We start from the raw sequence: 24,148 nt of genomic DNA on the forward strand, positions 1-24,148 counted from the left end.
GTACTCGCCGAGGATCCCACTGCTGGCCCAACCGACATTAGCAAAAATAGCAGCCAAAGTGGGCCTGAATACATGGGTTAGCAGGGGCATACTTACACTAGGTGACATCTACCAGGACGGGCAACTTCAAACTTATGAAGCGCTGGCCGATAGGTATGCGCTCTGACGGGGAGGTTTCATAGCTTATGGTGCAATTCGGCAGGTAATGAGAGAGTGCTGGAATAAAGGCAACTCGGAACCAGATATCTCCCCTCTGCTGCACGAACTGTTGGGAAGCATAAACACCCCATCAAGCATTTCAAATATATACAATACCCTCGCCGTCCAGGCTGAACACAAACAAGATCAGGCAAAAAGTAAATGGGACTGTGTGCTGCCGGAATCACTATCCCCTAGCTCATGGGACCAAGCGATGAAAATGACTCGCGAGGTTTCACGCAACCCTCGCTTCCGATACACACAGTTTAATTATGTGCATCAGACTTACCTATCACCTCACCGCATAACACGTATGTTTCCCCGGTCACCGCAAACATGCCCCAGATGCGACACAGAAGAGGCCACATTCTACCACATGACATGGGAATGCCTCCCGGTCCGGAACACATGGATAGAGATAATAACGTTGCTAGCGGAATGGACAAATACCACATTATCCCCTACTCCTGAGGTGTGCCTATTGGGCATAACACCTCACCCCAAGAAACGCAAATGTACATATAAATGCATTGCCCTGGCACTGGTGCTGTATAGACGCCTGATCACCATGAAGTGGAAAGCCCCCGGCACCCCCAGTGTGGCCCAGTGGCGCAAAGAGGTAATACTTTGGACCAAAGCAGAAACGCAGACATTGCAGAATCTACTGGATAAAGGTATACTAGTTAAAGGCCTGGAGGTTTGGAATTCGTTTTTGAAAACTGTAGAAAATAAAGACGATGTGCGACCTCCCTGAATAAATGTTAGGAGAGATTTGACATCTTCGCGGTTGCCATAGTGTAACATTAATGTGTGGGGCGCACAGGGCGTGCGGGGGAGTGGAGAGGGGGAAATAAAAAGGAACAATATAAAGAATTTTTTTTTTTTTTTTTTTTTTAAAGTGGACCAGTATAAAACTGCGACGCCTTCTGCGCGACCCCCTGGGCGCACCGCTGGAGCCTTGTGGTGCGCTGGGGGGTACGGGGGCTGGGGGCCCTTGGACCCTTCTGGCTCCCTCCTGCTGCGCCCCGTCCCCGGCGCTCCCCGTCCAGCGGTCGGCTGGTCCCCTGTGGTCGCGGAGTGGCCTGGCTATGTGCTGATGGGGCGTAGCCGCGGGGAGGCTCGCACAAATATCATGCATGCCTCAGATGGATTGCCTCCTGACCCTCCCGGGGACTGGTTCTTCACCCCCTTGGGCCCTTCACCTCCTCCACTGTCGGTTCCTCCCCCCCCCCCGTACCGTTGTATGTCCGCCGGAGCCACCTCAGCGTCTATCTTATTCTCTTCTCTCTATGCTTCTTGTTTCTTGAACAACTTCGCATAAGTTGAAAACACATCGAATGTAAATGTGCCGAGCCATACCAGGGCGTTGTTACACGCACACGAGGCTCGTGTTTTGTTCATACGTAATAACTATATGTACATGCAAGTTGAAACATAATGTAACATTCTGTATTCTATTTAAAATGTGGCCACTTGGCCGATAAAATAATAATAAAAATATATTAAAAAAAAAATATGATCTTCTGGGTTTATCACAAGGGCTCAGGCATGAAAAACTCGGTAGTCACACCTAAACCTAGTTTTGTGCAAAACTGCAGGAAACAGAGGGCTGCAGATGTCCCCTATGACTACACTTCCATTCACAACTGTGACACTTTTGATGATCTTGAGTTGAATCCACTGTGACACTATTCCATTAACCTGCCACAATAGAGGCTAGGCTTGCATTTCAGATATAGAGGGGGCACTGTGTTTTATCTCAAGATGGCATGGACAATTCTTTCCATGTATGCCCCAAGAAGGAAGGGCATATGAGTGCCAATGTACCATATAGAAAATGCTAGCATTTAATACATTGCATAAAACACAATAAAGATCCTTAATACATTATGTGCTGTTGGCAGCACATTTACATATAGATACCCAGCAGGATTTCACTGATTATATAATAAAGTAGATCAGTTGCTTATGGATGATTCCTGTTCACAACTGTAGCACATTAGGGTCAAGTGGAATGGAACAACTAGAAAATAGCTGGTATAATATTTCTAGAAAAATATTACCCTGTAGAGAATCATGGCCCTTATGGAGTTCTGGATAAACCTTAAAGATTCCAAGGTACCCAGGTGAAGTGCTGTAGAAAGCTGGGAAATTCTATCTTGGCAACACACATACATCCCCAGGATTCCTCTCTCTAAATATGTAATAATATTTGTCTCAGTCTTTAACCTATGCAAATAGACCAGTCAAAATAATATCTTTATTAAAAAAAAAAAAGTGTGTACCTTTTCTCTTACATATTTATAAAGTCCATATAGCAGAAAAGGAAAAGTGCAAGGTGCTGCAAAGTAGCACATGTATGAATTTATTGTTAAACATGTCCTTGCAGTGAGTGTCCCAAATGCCATTTTCCCAGTAGCGAGGCTAGCTCTTACATGGGAAAACATCAGGCAACATTGTTACATTTAGTAATGCTAATTTTTGGTCAGGAAACAACTTAAAAAAAATCAAATCAAAAAAAAAAAACAACGACTTTTATTAATAGCTATTTAAAACCCATTTCAATGGTTACGTTGGGTTCCTTTATTTGTCCCCATAGCCAGACAGGCTCCAATCACAGTGGGCCGTTTTTTGAAATTACAGTGACAAATCTTGCTGGAGTATGAAACTCTGCTTGACGAGTCTGCTAGAGCTTTACATATAACAATTGGTTTACACTTTAAAAGGCAAGAACAGGATGTCAAAACAACTTTTGTGTATCCACTGACTGGATGCTGGAAGTCACTGCTTTATTTTACCAGACTTTTATCTCCGGGCTTATTTGGGGGATAGTGACTGCTCCAATTTGGATTTTAGTGTCAGATGTGGGAGGACACTGGGATTACCACAGTATCTTCCCCGTAACCCCCCCTCTGCACAGCCCAAGTTTATTGCGGCAGAAGAATTCCACCATCTTGCAAATGCCCTAAGTGGGTAGGGCTGGCTCCAGGAACATTTACCTCATTGTTTAGGGTGTGCCAATGAGTAATGTCCAGCCACTAGCTTGTGCCGAGCATAAATATGGCATCTCCAGGCAGCCACTTCAGAACAGTCCTGGACCTAAAAATAATCAAACAAATGAGGACTGAACCTGCTGTGAGCGATCTGAGAAGAGTCCTAAAAGACAGGACCTGCTCTCACTTCTACCAAGGACAAGAAGTGGTCCCCAAGAGTCATAAGGCTGACCTTCTGTTAAAGCTACAGAAACACAACAGGCCACTTCCTACAACTGCCCAGCTGAGCAGTGGCAACTACACCTGAACTGGACCTTGTCGTTGGCTTCTGCTTCTAACCTTAAAGCCTTTCTTTTGAGCATTATTTTAAAAAAAGAATAATCTTGGAGGCAAGCACCAGTACCGGAGTAATTTGACGAGTAAATGAGAAACATGGCAAAACCAAGACAATGTATCTCCACGTCAGAGCCCAAGTTTGATAAATCGCATGATATATAGCGGTGTCAGGTAGCACAGTCCTACAGCATGTAATAATTGATGGCTTCATACAATGACACTTTACTGGTTTAGATGTGCACTATACAACTACTCCAGCAGCTTCTGTTTGAAATTACAAAGAGGTAGCAAAACATTACAACTCACAATCCCACAATTTCCTGGTATGTTTCTACAAAGGATGACAACCCTTACATTTCGCAACTCAGACCTGTAGTCTCTCATCCCCTTTCCCATGCCTGTGCAAAGGAACACTGGTCCAACCTGACCTGCACAGAGATTAAAGCATTATATCAAAATTTTTGCAAAATGTAGTAGCGTTATCATTTAAATCATATTATATGCTTGCATTTTAACATATATCAAATTCATTCTTTGAACTTCAACACCTATCAATCCATGGTGAGAAAGATTTAATTCCCCGACAAGCTGGGAGGGAAACAAGGGAAAGGACACCTATGTTTCACAAATACATCCACACATTCCTGGGCAGACTTGGAGGGGAGCACTAAGTGAGCCTTACCACTTGCATTTTTTTTTTTTTTTTTTTTAAACATCGATGAAGGATTTTCTATCATTTTGCCCAGCAGTAGAGAAAGCAAGTAATGTAGAAAGGTACAAGTCTTGGAAGTGAAGTCATCCAAGTCCCATACAAGTTTGGGGAATGGGAACACATTCTATAATAAAGCACTCAAACTGTGGTAGGCAGCACTGGTTTGGGTGAAGGATGTACTTTGACTCACTAGTTGTAGACTGCCAGTCGAGTGTTTTGAATGACTGAACGAACTGAGAAGATTTAGAAACACAATCACACATACATTATGAGCACAGAGATCTCAAATGCCATACAGACTAGTGAATACCAGATTCTGAAACATTACATGAAGAATTCAAAAAGCTAATCAACCAAATAATTTAAGAATTGTGCCTAGAATTTACTGTCAAAACATTATTCCCAGTACAAATGAATAATAGAGACCATGAAACACTTCAATTCTAAGTGTCATTTCTGTTATAAAACATTGGCTTGCTTCACTGCATATACGTTTGCAGAATCTACAAATAAAGTACTCGAAGTATCAAACCTTAAGGTGTTAACTTCAAACTTAGTGCATTTGGACTCTGTGGTACACAGGAAGGAAAAAGAAGAAAAAAAAAAAAAGAAGAAACCACACACACACACACAAAACCGAATTTATATCTCAACCCAGCTTCAACAAAGCACGCCTATAAAAAGGGACCAGACAGAGTAAGGCAGGTCACAGAATGGCAACAGCCACAAAGAGTACATCCACCCACAGCAAGGAAACCAACTAAAGAAGACATTCCAGAGAAGACGTTCCAGACTGTGCAGCAGCAGAAATGAGGTGAGCATCTACACATGGATCTTCGGTAGGCACACCCGCTTTAGGAAGAAGCAGGGCCTGTAGAGACGGCTCATGTTGTGGCCTGAGGACAGGTACTGAGGCATAGGATGATGGCAGATCCAACACATAAGCAGTAGGGAACTACTATGATACTATCCTATACAGAGTAAGCATAAAAACAATGGGCAGAATATAAACTAGCGAAAATGCTAAATAAAACATACGGCCAGAATCTCACTTTAAACTAGTCATCCTGATTTGCAGTTCTCGTACGGTCCCTCTGGGAATGGATTGTGGCTATCATAGATGTAGATGTCTATAGTGATCATAAAGTCCATTATCTTGATTGAGTTCTTGTTAAATTCAGCCATCAACATCTCATCCCAAATCTGCATAACTTTTACAACAAATCAGTAACCCTTCAGCAACCTTTTTCATCCACCACTGGACTATCTTCTCTTCAAATCTTTTATACCAATGCAACTATGTGAACAGTCATATAGAGTTTTACTAACAACAAAAATTAACAATCCAATTAAAAAAAAAAAATTACAAAAAAAAAACACAACAACTGACGATGCCAGCCATCTGACTTCAAGAACCACGTGCCCTTCTGCCTTAGGAACATGCAGCAGACTCAGGTAATTTTCTCTTATCCCTGGCCAAAAAGAATCTAGTCATTCACTTGGGTGGACAGCTGCCAGACCATGCAACATGCCCTCAAGGTAATTAGATAGTTGCTATCTGTCAGAGTGGACACATTGAAGGTGCTAAATTACAGCACTCGCATTCACCAGACAGTGACCCTCACATACAATCGGCTAAAATTTATCAAGTGGAATGAATCAGTCATTCCTTTTTGGCATCTTTCAACAATCAGTGCCAGACAAGAAGGCCAATGTATCCATTCTTGGCAGGCCTTAACATGGTCTGCAGTTTTTACCCTTAAGAGAATTACTGGGGACTCTGTTGCCTGCTGCAGGATTTTTACAAATGTGGCCATTTCTCGACTACTGAAAATTAGAGGCAGACCCAGATATAAAAAAAGGCTCAGTAAACTCCCTAAAATGTAGCGGTTATAGAGAGTTTGCAATTTTAATTCAGTGTTGAATGATGTTGCTTGGCAGAATTCCTTACTGTGATCGTGATCCAAGGCAAAACGGCTGCATAGCAAAATGCTGAGACTTATGGGCTGGGTCTTGGGGGAGGGGGGGGGGGGGGGGGGGCAGGGGGCATTACAGGCCATCTGGTAGTGTGCGCCAAAAGCTTCATGTTTATGTTCGATTGCTGGTTGTCAACTAAAGTGGAGCTGCAGGAGCTGTGTGCTCCACCTGTGCACGGCACAGAGTGGCAACACCGGGAGTACGGGGAAAAGAATATGTCCCCAGCAAATTACATTGCACTCTGGAGTATCATAATCCCACATAAATTCCCAGTGGGAACTGACCTAGCATTGTCATCTCTAGCCCTTGAATGATGCGAACACAGGTTTATTAACATGTTGCGACATGATAAATAACGCAATTTTTTTGTGGGTAGAACTAAGTCACACAACCACAGATCACCATGCAGGAGGAAACTATACATCATGGAAAAACAATTGTAAAGACAAATTTAAAGAAAATGCAAATAAATCGGAAAAAAAAACATTTTAAAAGGAAAATAATTTTAAGGAAAATCCAAAATTGCATTAAACTTGGGTGGAGTTTAGTACTTGTGATGGTTTTTGGGGTTAAGCGATGGCTAATGTCTAGGGATGGTCAAGGATTTATAGGTATCAAGAATGGGTGGAGTTCAGGCACAGATAGGTGTTTTTAGGGTTCAGCGATGGGTGAGGTTTAGAGATGCTAAGTTTTTCTTAGGTGTCAGTAATTGGTGGAGTATAAAGCTGGTGAGGGGTTTTTAAGGTTCACGGATAAGTGGTGTTTAGGGGTGTGAGGCTGTCTTTAGGGCCCAGGGACAGGTGGAGTGTAGGGGTGTTGAGAGCTTTTAGGGATTGTGGATGGGTGAAGTTAGGGCTGGCGAGGGTTTAAGGTTTAGCAATGGGTAGAGGTTAAGAGTATGTAGGCTGACTAGGTGGAGTTTAGGGTGGTGAGGGGTTTTAAGGATTCAGAGATGGGTGGAGTTTAGATGTATAACGGGATTTTAGGGTTCAGGGATGGGTAGAGTTTAGGTGAGGTGTATTAGTCATGGATAGTTAGTGTTTAAGGGCAGTGAGGATTTTTCAGGGTTCAGGGATGGGTCGAGCTTGAGAGTGGTAAGGGATTTTAAGCGGTCAGAGATGGTTAGAGGTGTAAAAAGGGGGTCTTAGAAATCCAGAATGGGTGGCGTTTAAAGAAAGTGAGGGCTGTTACCATTCAGCAATTGGTGGAGCGTAGAGATAGAAAGGGTTTTTAGGGTTCAGGGATGGGTGCAACCATTGTATTTACAACTTAAAAAATAAGCATGCAAAAGCCAATCATGAACAAAAAGTCATGCTACAAGTTGGTTTCTATTAAATGGTGAATGCCATTCATTCTGAAAATGTCCATTAAACTATTTTAGGTAAAATGGTTTCTCAATAAATCACATTTTATTAAACAGATTTTCTATGAAATCAGATTCAACCACTCACACACACTATGATTTTTTTTATTTAAAACTTCCTGGCACATAGGATCAGACTAGGCTTCCAACCATTCATAGGACGAGGAGTGTTCACGTTGGAGCCTAGTCCCAGGCACATATATTTTTCCCAAGTTCACAGTACATCACCATGGCCATTTGGTTACCCTGGAGCATTGCAATTGCAATTAGCACCCAGGGCTGGTCGAGTTATGCAAGATTGCATGTGCACTTGGTTCGCGTTTTTCACCTCAAAGGCCGTTTGTATGAAGATGTGCTGAAGCTGCAAACGCAGAGAGGAAGCGGGTTAAGCTACTAAGCTGGTGGCTGCAGCATACTAATTCTGCACACTGAAGGGTTGTAGGATGAGGTGGTGATCACTGCTTTGTGCTGGGGATCAGGTGCTTTTAATGACTTCTGCCTCCTGAATAGTGGGAGGGTCTAGTAGGGGTCTCCTGAGGCCTACTACTGCCTTTCTATGTGCTGCTCTGTGTAAGCCACACTACTAAATATAATAAATTATCAACAGACCTGGAAACCTACTTTATTGGCAGATGGCAACCTGTTTTATCAAAGCTGAAAAACTAACATGTAACCATGGACTCACCTCAATGTGCAGTTCCCCTGGCTGTAACAACAGCAACAGCCCACCCGCAAATAGCCATTTATGACTGTGAGGCATTAGTTCAATGATGTCCTTTTTCCAATAAAGGGGTGGTGCCTCCTAGCCTTCCTTCAGTAGGCAACAGGCCTGTGAGCAGCCACCCACCAATCATACTGTGGACCGTTGATTTGGGGAACCCTTATGGCTTCCCACCTCGTAGGGCAGATCATAAAAATAATATTTTTATTTATTACCTATGGTTAATTAAAAAACAAAAAGCCTGCTGGCTCCAGTTTGATTGGTTGAAGATCTGGCAATCAATCAAGTGCTTGTAAAGTGCGGTTATTCACCCGTTAGGGTCCCAAGGCGCTAGGAGGGTGTGGGGGGGTTAGTGAAGGTCAGTAGGGGGAAATCAGGTGACGAGCCAAGTTTCGAGGTCTTTTCTGAATTGTGAGAGCGTGGGAGATCTTCTGAGGTGGATAGGGAGGGAGTTCCAGGTCTTGGTGGCGTGGTTGGAGAAGGACCTTCCTCCGGCTGTGGTCTTCCGGATGCGTAGGACAGCTGCAAGGGAGAGGTCGGTGGAGCGGAGGTGCCTGGTGGGCGTGTAGAAGTGGAGTCTTTGGTTGAGGTATTCTGGTCCGGTGTTGTGGAGGGCTTTGTATGTGTGCGTTAGAAGTTTGATTGTGATTCTCTTGTCTACTGGGAGCCAGTGCAGGTCTCTCAGTAGGGTGGAGGTGTGGCTGTGTTTGGGGGTGTTCTTGATGAGACGAGCGGAGGCGTTCTGGATGCGTTGTAATCTTTCTGTACCTTGATGGTGGTTCCGGCGTAGAGTGTATTGCCGTAGTTCAAGCGGCTGCTGATGAGAGCCTAGGTGACTGTTCTTTTGGTTTCGGTAGGGATCCATTTGAAGATTTTCCGAAGCATGCACATGGTGTTGAAACAGGCAGAGGAGACTGCACTGACTTGACGGTTCATCGAGAGTGATGAGTCCAGGATGAATCCGAGGTTGCAGGCGTGGTCGGTGGGGACCAGAGCACTTCCGAAAGCCGGGGGCCAGCAGGAGATGTCCCACGCTGAGAGGTTGCTGCAGATTATGAAGACTTCTGTTTTTTCGGTATTTAGCTTGAGGCAGCTCTCCTTCATCCAAGCGACGACTGCCTTCATTCCGTTGTGGAAGTTGGCTTTGGCTGTGTGCGGGTCATCGGTGAGGAAGAAGATTAGCTGTGTGTCATTGGTGTATGAGACGATGTTGAGTGTGTGGTGTCTGCCAATGGTAGCTAGAGGGGGCCATGTAGAGGTTGAAGAGAGTGGGGCTCAGGGAGAAGCCTTGTTGGACGCCGCATATGATCTTGGTGGCCTCTGAGTAGAAGAGTAGGGGGGGTAGGACTTTTTGGGTTCTGCTGGAGAGGAAGGAGGTGATCCATTCTAGTGCCTTGTCTCGGATGCCGGCATCGTGGAGATGAGTCCGTAGAGTGCGGTGGGAGACGGTGTTGAAGGCGGCGGACAGGTCGAGGAGGACGAGAGCCGCAGTCTCACCCCTGTCTAGAAGGATGCAAATGCCGACTGTGGCAGTGAGGAGGGCAGTCTCGGTGCTGTGGTTGCTCCGGAAGCTAGACAGAGGTCAAGGAGGTTGTAGAGTTCGATGTGTTTGGTGAGTTGTCTGTTGGCAGCCTTTTTTATGAATTTGGCTGGGAAGGGGAGTAGAGAGATGGGCCGGAAGTTCTTGAGGTCATCTGGGTCTGCAGTTGGTTTCTTAAGAAAGGGCTTGATTTCGGCGTGCTTCCAGATATCTGGGAAGGTGGCGGTTCCAAGGAGTGGTTGATGATGTGCCGGAGCTTGGGTGCGATGGTGCTACTTGCTTTGTGGAAGATGTGGTGGGGGCAGGGATCGGAGGGGAGAGCCGGAGTGGATGGAGTTCATGATATTCAGGGTTTCCTCGTCTGAGATGTTGGCCCAGCAGAGTAGGTGGTGTGGGTTTGGTGGAGGCTATGACGGTGTTGGGCGTGGGATGGTCCTGGGTCAGAAAACTGTTGTAGATGTCTGCTTTCTTGCAGTGGAAGTAAGTGGAGAGTTTGTTGCAGAGTTCTTGTGGTGGAAGGATATCCGTGGAGTTCGCTCTGGGGTTGGTCAATTCGCAGATGAACATGAAGAGTTCTTTGTTGTCGTGTGTGTTGTTGATGCATTCCAGGAAAGCATTTCTCTTGGTGGCCCCGATGAGTTGGTGGTGTGTGTTTAAGGCTTTTTTGAAGGCTTCATTGTTGGTGCGCCATTTCCTTTTGAGACATCTGCAGTTTTGTTTGGACTCCTTGAGGGCTGGGGTGAACCAGCTGACTTTCCTAGATGAGCGTCTGTTGGAGGGTTTATTGAGTCATGGTGCATCACACACTGCCCTGCTGTGGCTTGCTAACACAGCATATTTAACCAGGTCTCTAAGAAGCAACAGTGTTTCTTCTGGGGTGGGAAACATTTTAAAAATCTGCACCCATAGCAATTAATGGTCACTTCTTCGTCCATGAACCTAACGGGACTACTTAACCAGGCTAAAAATGCCCTTAAATAGGAAGATCAACAATGGGGTGAAACCAAAGCCCTCTTTATATCTGGGGGTGGGGGGCTTGGGGGTTAAATATGCACGTCTGGTCCCCACACAGAGTATTAATTGCCTGCCTAATGCTTTGATAATGTCGCTGAACAAGTACTTAAAGTTCGAGCAGCACTTGAATGCAGCTGGTAGTCACCGAAGGGAAACTGTCAAAGATGACCACAACATATACCAAAAGGCTAGCAAGTGCCAACAGAAGATCAAATTAGTATAGTTTTTCTATTTGATCGCAGAAGTAAAATTTCATTGACCCTTTTTTCATTGTGTCTTTAATGCTTAGGTTGCTGGACCATAGCACTTTTTAATTCATCACCAGCCTAATTTACAATACATGCATAATTAACATGTGGCAATGTACATGATCAACAAGTATTAGCTAAACTTACCAGATTCATAAATTATTTATTTAATTAGTATCATTGTAACCTTGCTTTTTAATTTCTGTACCTTGAGGGCTGCTCCAGGAGTGCATTCAGTACAAGATGACCACAGTGCCCAGATGAAGGTACAGCGACCAACAGGTCATCTTAAGACAGCTGTGGGGGGCCTCTTGAGCAACAGCATGAGTAACGCCAAGTTCAATATACAAAACAGGTAACGCCAAGATGTGATGGAGGCAGCACTATACTAACTGGTTACACAGCTGCACATAAGAGGAAACATCTGGGAGAACCACAGTCGCAACAGCTGTAAGGACTGAAGAGTACCAACCTAACACAGGAACTGAACACATCTACAAAATGCCAAGTCAACTACCTTGCATCCGTCAAATACTCTTTTCTCCAAGTGCAGGTTTGGCACGCTGCTAGTCTCGATACTTTAGACAGGAGTTTTATACCTATAAGCCTGCTCCTCTAATTCTTACTTGTCGATCTATACAACTATCTCACCTCCAGGATCTCAAAGGGGTACTGCCTTTATCAGACAGTTTTGATCTCTTAGAAATGAACCTTGTGCAGTCACCCACAGCCCTAATTCTCTCACATGCCAACACTGCCCCTACGTCTCAAAGGACTGACTCAATCCAAGCTGCACCTCATCAGACGGGGATTCCTCCATACAACCATCCTACAAGTTCTGCTTGCCTAAATGAAAAATTGTCGCAAAAAAAAAAAAAAAAAAAAAAAAAACGACCACACACTTTAGGTCCGTCATTAGCTAAGACATTTTGACTTTCCTTAAAGGATTTATATGATACTTACATTAGGGGCTTTCAACCACCCTTACTCATCCATTAGTCTGTTGTGTCATTCACATTTTTTTCTCCCACTAAAGCACAGAGCATGACAAAAAGGTCAGCCCACTTCAGCCATCGTCTAACTTCACTGTGAGTGACAGCATTTCACTATTTCACAAGGAGCACAATAGAATATAAAGTAGCTCCTTCAGTGCCTGGGATTGCAATGGCAATATCTGCTTTTTTAAATCAAAATATATATTTGCCTTTAGCCAATATAATTGTTGTGTAAGAGGGCCTTGCAGCTTCCTCCTAAAGTCTTACAAAACTATGACAAAAATTGCCAAAAGGCTGGCAAACCATGCCATACCAACTGACTTTTACAATGCTTGTTTTGTTTAAAGTAAGCTGGGATGCTTTGGATAGAGAGTTGCATGCGCCAAGGTAGAAGCATCATGCCTGGAATGCGGCTGGCACTACCACGTCTCTTTTTGTTATGGTGTATGCCTGACCTAGCCCTAACCAAAAAGCTAAATCCAACATTTATCGAGCTCTAAAGACTTTTAAGAGTTACACCGAAATTTAACCAACTCTTGAATGCCTAACCCCCACCCTTCCCAGTGCTACTGGACTATCACTACTTCCCCTAACATGTGACTATCACATCCTTAACTGGAAAAGCTTTTTATAAATGTGGGCCCTACGTGCTTTAGTTTTGTTTGGCTAAAACATGCAACGCTTGTAAAAGGTTTCACGATACCTAATCACTTTTTTTTGTATTTTATTGTTTGAATCTAGTTTATAAGCATTAGACTCCACATGGGTTGTGGAGCATGACACTGATGAATAATCTGAAATGGGGGAGCGTTTTATGTTACTGTTTTGGCGACTTGTACTTTTGTCAAATCATGCACTTTCAATGTGGAGCCGGGCTATTATCACTTACATTCACAAACGGAAAATGTCTACGTCTAGCATGATGCCAAAAATTGAGAACTAGTTCATAGCCACCATTAGAAATTAGAAAGATACATTGTTTAACCTAACAGAAGCGACTTTATAGGAGGCCTGCAAAGTCAGCTTATCTTGTGTACACTGCAATTAAGAGGTGTATACCAGGGGTACCACTATGCACTAACGAGCAACAATGGCTGAACCGGGCAACGTTCATCGTACCTACACGTCGGAATGAACAAATATTAAACTGTAAAGTGCCACCAAGATAGCAACACTCGCTCTTGGGCATCCCACTTCCCATCAAACCACTGTCAGCAGACATCCATTCACACAGCGCTTGTGTGTACTTTGCTCTCGAGATAATTTGATGTGGAATTTCAGTCTGATGCACACTACTGTTCAGCCACGCGGACATAAACCTATACGCTGTCAAAAACGTTCTAGTCGTGGGGGAAAGATCTGTTCTAAAACGGAATCTGAAAGTTTGGAATTGTGGGTGGCTGCACAAACAGAATGAAGCGCGTGACAGCGCCAACATGGATCTCTCTTCTCAGTATTCTGAGGCAATGGTTTGGCTCGCGCTAGGATTTTACCGCGCTGGAACGACTGCTAATGTGCCACACTGCTTCAAAGAGCTGAGGGCAGACAGGCAAGCATTTCCCAAACAGTTAAGTCTTAAAACTAACCTGTTGCATAAAACTTAAAACTCCAGGGAGTGCATAAGTCACAACGTAAAAACATGTTTCGTTAATTTTCCTGGGCGGGGCTGAGCAGTGCCTTCCAGAATAAAAGCATAGGCTTGCTGTGCCTTCAACCCTAAGCGCAGGCAGTTAAAAAAAATAAATAAAAAAAATAAAAAAAAAGCAGCAGCAAACATTTTTGCTGCTCGTGACCACTCAGCAAACCACTAGGTATGGCTCGTTTAGCATTACTTCTCACACTATAGAATAGGACACTGATAACCATTTTCACTCTTGTTTGTAAGTTGATTTTTCTTACAGATATTCATGTTGAATGTGTTGAAAACCTGCAATATTAGAGTTAGACATGCCTATATGGATCAATTCTTCCATCTTTTCACCCTGAAACAGAACAATATTAGTGGATCTCCTGCATGAGCACTGAACCTGCACTTTCTTCCTTTCTGGGAGTAACTCTCCTATTGCTATACGTATATGGTCCATAAGACAATTTGCAGCCTGAAATGGTGCTGTGTGGTGTACAAGAGGGAGGCCTAGCACTCTTGGTTAAGTGACCCGGATTTCTATTTCATAATTAATGTGACTCACCAGAAATGCAGAATCCAAGTGCTTCAACTAAAGTCAGTAAACACTCGGGGGCATGGCCTGACACCAATGGCAGAAGAAGTCTCTTTGTGAGGCTCCTGCTCTCAATCCCCCACCTCGGTACATCCTGAATTACGGTGGACCCCCAGCCCAGCCAAACGTGATGCTTAAAGTGCAGGGAAGCCCTGGGACTAATTATGGGACGGCCAGCCTGCACGGAGCCCGAAGCTGGAGTGCCAAGCGGCTCGGTGCGAGAAAACTAAGATGGCAGCCGCAATTAAGGAGACTGAGACGACAGACCGCTTATTGGAGAGGAGGCGCCGGAGGAACGCCCAACATCTGTGGAGCAGCTGGTGACAAAGTGAGGGGAGCTCTGGGTGAAATAGATGTCCCGGAGAGCACGGCAGCAGGGACTTGGAGACGTAAGGTGATCGAAGGGAGCCGGGGTATGGAAGGAGACGGCAAATCAAAGGACCTGGATCAGCGTAAATCCTAGAAATGCCATAACTGCCTTGTTTGAGTCGTAGGCCCCAACGTGAAGTGTACAGAGGCAGAGGGCCGCAACGAATCCTGTCCCCCCCCACCAGCAGAGCTGCCTGACGGAGGTGTGGGGCCTACGCAGTACTGACAAGGAGACCCATCGGAGTTGCCCGAAACTGTGAGTATCACAGGTAAACCCAGGGACAGGGCGGAACCCTGAGGATTGGGCCGGTGAGGCTCTACCCAGATCGGACAATAAATGTGGGACCTGGCATGGTGGAGAGAGATCCCCCTTGGATCCTGACTATTCTAATACGCGAGAGGGACCGATTGAGAAAGGAAGAAGGCATAAGGGACACCCCGACCTGTAAAAGGAGATAGCAAAGAGCGCAGACTGTTCCTTTTGTCGACAGGAGTCGTTCCCTACAACAGGGACAAGGAACTGTGCAGCAGTAAACTTACGAAAGCAGCGCAGATTAAAACTGGAAGTACAGAAAGAATATACGGAAAAGGGGGAGGCCGGGTCCACCCCCCAGCGTCAAGAAGGAATAGGAAAGGTGTCCCAGAAGATGGGTAAGAATGGTCGGAAAAGGGACGGGGGAACAAAAAAAAAAAAAAAGGGACAGTCGCGGAGGAGATGGATGACCCAAGGGGAACCCAGAATACCTCTCCTGAAGGGAAGTGCGGGGACCCCACCCTTCAAGATGTGTTGCAGGCCATAACAGCCTCCCACGTAGCACTAGAAGGGAAAATTGACGCCCTGGCCACAGACCTCACAGTACTTAGAGACGACCACCGCCGCCTGGCCGAAAAGGTAGCCGCTACGGATAGACACATGGAGGAGCTTCTGCCAGAAGTTAAAGATACAACCAAGATGGCGCAGCAGATGGAGAAGCGAATATGAGACCTGGAACGGTGAGCTGAAGACGCGTAAAACAGATCACAGCGAAATAATATCCATGTGATTGGCATGCCTGAACGTAGTGAAAAGACTGGCCTGGTGGAGTTCCTCGAGCGCTGGCTTAAAGAGAAAGTAGCGGAGGATGGGCTATCTCCTTTCTTTGCGATTGAAAGAGAGCATAGGGTCCTGGCGCACCCCCAAGACCAATAGTAGCCAGACTACTCCATTATAAGGACAGAGACTATTTGTTGAGTCAAAGCAGGAAAAAAGGAGATCGCATCTTGGACAAGCATACGATTCGTATCTTCCCCAATTTCTCCCGAGACGTGCAGAAACAAAGAGCCACTTTCAGAGATGCACAACAAAAACTGCGCCAATGGGGGGGGGGGGGGGGGGGGGGGGTCCAATATGGGATGTTGTTCCCTGCATAACTCATAGTGGTGGCTAAAGAGGGCACACAGTTTTTTAACACAGCAGAAGAAGTTTGCCAGTGGATTGATAAACACCGGCGGGAGGAAATCTCTTGACAGGGGGCTCGCGCACAGAACGACAAAGGGGAAACAGGCATAGCAAGGCCCGTAAAGTGGGTAACCCTTCCCACATAGAGATGCGAAAGGAATGGCAAAAAGCAATGTAAGCAGCTGCTCCGACCCCGGATCTTATGCACGGATAAATGAAGAACTGGAACAGTCAGATTCAAAGCAGGAATCGAAGTATCAAACATCAAACAGGACAGGCCCAGAAGTGACACCGGGTACATCTGACTGTATCATCTGAGGGGCTCACTAATGGACTCACATAGGAATAGATGGAACGGACATGGAAAGCCATCACGACTGGTGCAGCTGACATCATGGTAACGCTGGCTGGCTCCGTGGCGGAGAGCTTTATCAGTCAGGAGACTGGGTCCACAAATCCCTGAGAATCCCGTAATCCAGGAGTGGGGGTTGGCGTTGCGGCACACTCCTTGTAGGAACTAGGAGTACCCCCTGTTTCAATAGACTAGTTGAACTAACTACTGAGTTTGGATGAGAGACGTTCAAACTTTTGTCCTGGGGAAGGGGAGTTGGGATGTTATTTGTTGGGGTCATTTTATGGGGATAGGTGAGCTACAGAGGGAAATAACAGTGGAGCTGGAGCAGTGCTGTGGGATGGTAGAGACCTGGAAGGGGAGTTGGGATGTTATTTGTTGGGGTCATTTTATGTGGATAGGTGAGCTACAGAGGGTAATAACAGTGGAGCTGGAGCAGTGCTGTGGGATGGTAGAGACCTTAATTAAGATTGGTGGTACAGTTTGGGGCATAACCAATTTGGTGAGAGAAGCACTGGTATGGGTTCGTTGGATTCATACAAATTCCTCTCGTGGAATATAAGGGGCATGCATACGATGGCCAAGAGATACAAGGTCTTCTCATACTTACAGCGGAGGGGGATTCAGATTGCAATGCTCCAAGAAACACACTTAACTCAGCCAGAAGGGAAAGCTCTACATCCCCACTTGGAGACTGAAACCAGAAACATTAGACGATGCTCACTTTCAAGAGGAGTTGATACAACATATTACTCAATTCTTCATGGACAATGAGACCTCCACCAGTAGCCCCCTGATTGAATGGGATGCTTTTAAGGTGGTGGTGAGAGGGAGATGCATAGCTGGAGCAGTGGGGGTCCGTAGGACTCTTCTCAGGGATACTGAGCTGGCAGAAGATAAGCTAAGAGAGGCCGTGAAAAATAGACCTGAGAATTCACACCTACAACACACTATATTGGAGCTTAGAGCAACAGTGGCAGACTGCGTAGAGCATCTCTGATGCTTTGATTACAGAAACTACCTTACACAGGTGCATAGGGAGCGAGACAAGGCGGGACGGATGCTGGCATGGATGGTATCACAAACTCATAGGAACTCAGCCATATTGGACATGACAACAGAGCAAGGGGGCCATATATATGGGCAGGAGCAAATTAACTCACATTTCATGACCTACTACGAACAGCTGCATAAAAGTAAACTCCGATATGTCAGGGACTCTACTGAGAGTGACTTAGCCCAGGTGCAACTCGGGTCATTACCTCCAGATATTGCAGGCTGTTGGGAGGGGCCATTACGCAGCCAGAGCTCAAGAGGGCCATTGGTGATTTAGCAAGAGGGAAGACTCCAGGAAAAGACGGTCTACCTGTTGAATTCTATGCCACCTACGTAGATTTACTGGTTCCAAGGTTGGAGACTTTATATAGGACTGCCAAAGAGCAGGGAGTGTTACCAACATCAGCGCGAGAAGCGATAATAATACCCTTGCTAAAAACTGGTAAAAATCCATCGGAGACTGGGGCATACAGACCATTATCCATGTTGAAACTGGATTATAAGATCCTCAGCAAGACTATGGCCATGAGACTCCTTCCACATATGACAACACTAATACACCCGGATCAGGCGGGATTTATCCCTGGGCGAAACACAGCAGATAACATTTGCAGATTATTGGCAGTCATGAGGTATCAGAGTTCAGATAGTGCAGCTCCCAGGGTCCTAGCTGTGGACATAGCAAAAGCCTTTGACAGTCTAGAATGGGAGTTCCTTTACGCCGTGATGTCCCGGCTCAAGTTAGGGCCTGGGTAAGACTGTTGTATACCAAACCTACAGCTAGAGTACGTACTGGGTGGACAATATCCAGAAGTTGTGGTTGAGCGGGGCACTAGACAGGGATGTCACCTGTTGACGTTGCTCTTCGCCTTGGCGATGGAGCCACTGGCGGCCGCTGTACGCGACCGGGGGGGGGGGGGGGGGGGGGAGAATGGTCCGGGAATAATGGCAGGAGGCGAGAGGCATCAGATAGCCCTGTATGCAGATGATCTGCTGATAATTTTGGAGGAAATACACATAGATCTGCCCCGGGCACAGCAGATGCTGTCTCAGTTCGGTAGACACTCTGACCTGGGAGTGAACTGGGATAAAACTGGATTGTTCCCTTTGGAGACCCTCCGTGGCGCCGCCGGTGGGGCTAGGAATGGTCAAGTGGGTTCCAAGCTGTCTCCCCTATATGGGAGTTAAGATTTTTCACGACCCACAGGATATCCTAGAAAGCAATGTAGGGGGCTCCCTGCAATCACTAAGGTCCAGTATGGCTTTCTGGTAAACCTTACCTTTATCTGTAGCGGGGAAGGTAGCGATTCTTAAAATGATAGTGTTATCGCTGCTGTTGTACCATTTTACAGTACTGCCGGTATGGATACCCAGGGCTATATTTAAGGAGCTGGAAACAATGGTCGTGGCATTCCTGTGGGGTGGTGGGCGGAGGAGAGTAGCTTTGACCAAACTCCAAAGGCACTCCACGGATGGAGGGCTAGCGGTTCTCGATTTTGAAACTAACTACCTAGCAGCGCAACTCCAGTGGCTGGCGCAATGGATTGGAAGTAGAGTAGAGCCGGGGGCGAGAGTGAAGTAATTCACCCCGCCAGGGACTAGGTTATTTGAGGTACTGCTGAGAGGCTCGGGCGATGGGAAGCGGGACTCCCCAGAATTAAAAATGTTGACTCAATGCTGGAAAGGTTTCCTACGCAAAATCAAAATAAGGGCTCCCTACTCCCCGGAGCTCCCTCTGTTGTCCTTGCGGGCCTTACCCCCATCGGAGTGGACTCCGGACTTGGGTAGAGGCCGGAATCCAGACGGTGGGAACGCTGTTTAAAGAAGGGATAATGATACCCTTTGAGGCCCTCAGAGCAGAATTTGGGCTACCGAGAGGACATTTCCTATTATATGGTTCGCTAGCGGCCAGTATTCGTAAGCACAGGCGAGGGCGAGTGGAGGAGCCTCCTGCACAGGCAACCTGTACATATCTGGTGACTTCTTCCGGCAAATATAAAGCAGTGTCAAACCCCTACTGCAGGATTCGGGCTGACAGGACCTTCCCTCTGACCCAGCTCAAATTGGCTTGGGAGGGAGACCAGGGCATTGATATTACCGATGAGGACTGAGAGCGCATCCTAGAGGGGTTTCCCTAAAATGACTCAAAATGCCAGATTCAAGCTTATCACCTTTTATGTACTGCATCGGGCATACCTTACCCCCGGACGGATCAACAGGTACTTTGGAACGGAAAGTGTGGGTTGCCCGAGATGTGGTCTGGCGGATGGGGAATTTAAGCATATGTTTTGGGACTGCCCTAAGTTGGAGGTATACTGGGCGGAGGTGAGCCGGATTGTGGCTCGAGCTATAGGAAGGGAAATTCCCTGCATAATGTGTCATTGCCTGCTGGGGTGGTTCCCGCACTCAGCCAAATACAAGGTAACTAACAAGTTTCAGGACCTGGCCTATGCACTGGCAAAAAGAGAAATCGCAATGTCCTGGAAGAACCCAGCAGGACCGAGAATATCCCAATGGAGAAGAGAGAGTTGACTAAATGGGCTAGTTGTGAGGGAAATATTCTCTATCGAGAAGCCAAGAGAGGAATGAGACCTCCAGAGGCGGCTCAGGGCTGGGAGATGGTGATAGAAGCCTTTGGAGCGGAAAACCAGTTAGAACCGACCCCCTGACCGAATTATTGATTAATAGGCAAAAGAGACTTAATTGAGTTCTGGCTACTGGCGGTTTCTCTTATGATTACAGGTTCGGGGTATAGGTACGATGGGTGAGTTGAATACCATCACACACAATGAGAGGAAGGCCACACCTAACCATCACACATCCAGTCCAGCTGATGTTATTACAGCGCATCACTGGGCTCACCTAGGGGGGGAGGGGCTGTAAGGGCAGTTGACGGGGGGGAATTTTAGGGGAATAATTGCGATTTTAGGTCTCTTAGGAAGCGGGATTCTAAGGATCAGGTAGAAATTAGCCATTAGATAACAAGATTGCTATATGTTGTATTGTACGGTATTATGACTATCTGCCAAATGGTTGAATGAAACTACAATAAAATATGTTTAAAAAATAAAAATAAAAAAATAAAGTCAGTAAACACTTTCAATTTCAGCTCTCTCCCCTTTGGGCCTCCACCCTGCCCATCATTCACGGACAGGGAGTACTTTACTGGAAGTGATTCTGCAGAAACTGAGTTTTCTGCACGATTATGGATCTGCCACGTCCCACTAAAATCCACTATCTGCTCCAGAATTTCTAGATTTTAACATAAAAAGAATCTAGTTGAAACTTTAAATAAAGTTCTACACTTAGTACAGTAGCTGAACACATTAGAAAGAACAGTGAATATACAACCAGCATACATATGCCATAAGGTTTTGTCAACACGCTCACAAGAGCACTGGCCACTTGGCCGAACCACACACCAGGCAACAGCACAAACTAAATCACACTTTAATCGCAAACAGCAACATCCAAAATGATCGCACTCCCAAGGGTACCATATTTTTCGCAGCCATGCCAGTGGCAATACATAGGATTTTTTTTTAAAGATGCATCCTTAGCAAGATTTTATTGAAAATGTAAAAGCCAAGAGTGAAAAAACTCACTGTTTCAGAACATAAATCCATCAGTGCCAGAATATGCAACTATTTGGCTATTAAGTTATTCAACAGCACTCTACCACCAGAAACTATATATACATACAGGCATATGATGGTCATTGAGTAATTGTGCCTACTAAAGAAACTTATTACAAAACGCTAGCAATAAACCACTACAATAATAAGAAAAAGGACATCACACAATTAAAAAAGACTTTTACAAGAAAATGTGGTGCTAGATGTGTTGAACGGAAATGTTTACAGTAAATAAAATATTAAATATGTTGGTTTTGTACACCAACAGCTACCTAATCTAAAATACATAGAAAACAACCATGTTTTGGCCTATTCACTGTCCACCATGCCTGGTCATCCCAGTAGGAAACCAAAGTTGAACACAAAAAAACACCTTTAAAAAGTACTGGAATACAGCAAGATGTGCATGCAGTTTGTTGCAGCTACAAAGGTCCTGCTATGAAGGACTAACTGGGCAACTAAGCCAAGTGTTAAATCCTGAATTAAAAAAAAAAGTAAAGTCTGGTCTGACTGCAACAGAAGCCAGGCAATGGAGTAGCATGTTCCAATAGTATTGTTGACTTTTAAGGGTAGCCATCTTTTGGATAAATATAAGTTGCTGTCAAGCTGGACAACCTTTTTCAGGTCTCAAGTATAGATAGTTCTAGGGGTCAGTTGTTTTGTTGAAAGACCTATTGTGTACAATACCAATACTTACAGTGGTTTTGGGTCAGAACATTGCTAATTATTAGTTAGCTTTCCTGTCAATCTTGTTTGCATGCTTCTTTTTCCATGGCTTGCCTTTCTGTTTTTGAGTTTGTCCCTCACCTGAAGCATAGCTTCTTTACCATCTTTTGACTGGATGACTTATTTGTTTACATATTCTTATAAAGCACACTCAGTCTAACAACCATCAATACAACACCAAAAATGCAGAGCATAATTACAACAGTAACCAACCACGTAACAAAGACTGTGGCCATCTAAAGAAGACCTCCATGGAAGCATAATTTTCAGCCTTCCATTGCTTAGATTCAGGGAGCTACTTTTTTGCTTTTAGCTCTCCATGAGACTGCATGTGTCTTTTGAGCATGAGAGATTCTAGGTTTAGTGAGAATGCTCATTGGGTTAAAGCACTTACTACAGAGAGTTTGTTATGGCATGCTGACAAAGGTTTAACTCGTAGCACTAGGTAAGTGGACTTAATGAACCTACTGTAGCAGTGTGTCAGCAAACTATACTTGAGAGATTTTGGCCCACCTCAGATAGTTCACTTACAGGATGAGGTCTATATTGTTGTAGGTTTAAAAAGAGGAAGTTTGCAAAACACAATGAAACGTGCTATTAAAATTCGCACACCCAAGACCACATCACAATTATCCAACCCAGACATATTTCTGTAGTTAAACAAAAAAATAAAAGTTTCGCATTTCTGCAAAGGAATAATTTTGATTGGCAGTTCTGATGTTATATATATATATATATATACACACACACACACACACACACTAATGCTTCTTTGCGATACATGCTAATAGGAAGGAAATGTTGATTTCTTAAAGGGGGAATTAGATTTGTTTTGCATTTTGTTCGTTCAGTAGGTAAATTAAAAATATAAAACAGTATGTTATTGGAGGTGCCATCCTGAATTACTTGTGTTGTACGAAGTTTAGGACGGTCTGGGCTGTTTACAAGAGAATAGCGTAGGAGTGTAAACTAATCGAACATGCACACCGACAACCACCAATTTAGTTCTCTCACACACTTCGCTATTACGCATTTCACCCATTTATCGTCCTTTAAACATTGACTTTCATTCACAATCGCTTGGCCCTACTGCTCCCTTACCCATTAGACTTTCGCTGTGTGCGCCCCAAATCATTCAGCCTCCACTGACACCAACTTGTAACCACCCACTTGTCGCTGACTTGGGCTACCGAACTAATTCGCTCGCCCTCCCTCTAGTATCGCCCTCACCCCCACCGTCTCGACATTGCCTAACTGCCCCAAGCTCTACCCTTATTCATGAACAGACTACTCATTTCTACTAATATCCGTGCCCCACCAAGACAGCGGCCTTACTGTCTCCCCCATCTAAAGTCCGTCTGCACGACAAAGTCACTAAAATGTTCATGACTCATCCACCCGCTGAAATACACTTGCCACTTTGCTATCTGGGCCCACGTCCACTCTCGCTCTCTCCCCGCCCCCGCCCTCTTCGGACACTGTCAGCTCCATTCTTCCCGGGTACCTGGAGGCAAATACGGGCGCGCAGCGCACCCACTGGTTGAGATCGCACAAGGCCCGGTACTGAGGGTCGCGCTCCAGCTCGCGCTCCACGTGGAAGGCGTAAACCGAAAGCAGAATGCCCAGGGCACAGACCGCGCAGCGCGCCGTCCGCTCCCACCGCGGTACGGACACTCTCAGCACGGGCGCCGCCATCTTTCTCCAGACACTGACACACGCAACGACGTGCCATTGGCTTCAGAGCCCAGCGCCTACACGTACGGGCGTCGGGCGGGGCTACTCGCGAGGGGACGGCCTTAACGTTATTGAGCCTGTGTCGAGGCGGGACTTCTTTGTAAGGTGTGTCTTCCATTGGAGAGCAGATTGTCATCGGTTGAACTGCGCCTCTTGACGCAACAATGGGGAAGCGAATTTGGCCGTTGGAAATGCAGACGTCTGGTATCGGGCCATATGCCCAGGCAGTGGAACGCTGACGTTGCTTTGATGAGCTCGGAATGGCAGTTACTCAGCACGCGCAGAATTGGCTCTTCGCCTTGGTTATTTCTAGGGCCCGCGGGACATTCTCATTTCTATTCAAGCATGCTGATCCAGTGTGCAGGAGCTAGTATGGGTGAAAGGCAGTGCTTTAAATGGAAATATAGAAGTGCAGGCACTCACTAGAGTGCCCTTTTCCTCATAAGAAGTGCTGCTACTCTCACATTAAATGCATTGCAGCAGTGCTGAGAAGTTCAGGTACTCTCGATTTGAAATTCAATT

The 24,148-nt window shown here is 45.5% G+C and overlaps 1 protein-coding gene across 1 annotated transcript in view; it reads right to left on the reverse strand.

Moving 5' to 3' along the window:
- VKORC1L1 (vitamin K epoxide reductase complex subunit 1 like 1) overlaps nt 1-23,677 on the reverse strand; it is a 125,695-nt gene extending 102,018 nt beyond the window's left edge. Inside the window, exon 1 of the mRNA XM_069226882.1 lies at nt 23,397-23,677. Within this exon, the coding sequence (XP_069082983.1) occupies nt 23,397-23,587 (191 nt within the window). The 5' untranslated portion in view covers nt 23,588-23,677. The remainder of the gene's footprint in view (nt 1-23,396) is intronic.
- Between the last annotated feature and the right edge of the window lie 471 nt (nt 23,678-24,148).

The sequence above is a fragment of the Pleurodeles waltl genome, chromosome 3_2 (genome assembly GCF_031143425.1).
Source record: "Pleurodeles waltl isolate 20211129_DDA chromosome 3_2, aPleWal1.hap1.20221129, whole genome shotgun sequence".
NCBI lineage: Eukaryota > Metazoa > Chordata > Amphibia > Caudata > Salamandridae > Pleurodeles > Pleurodeles waltl.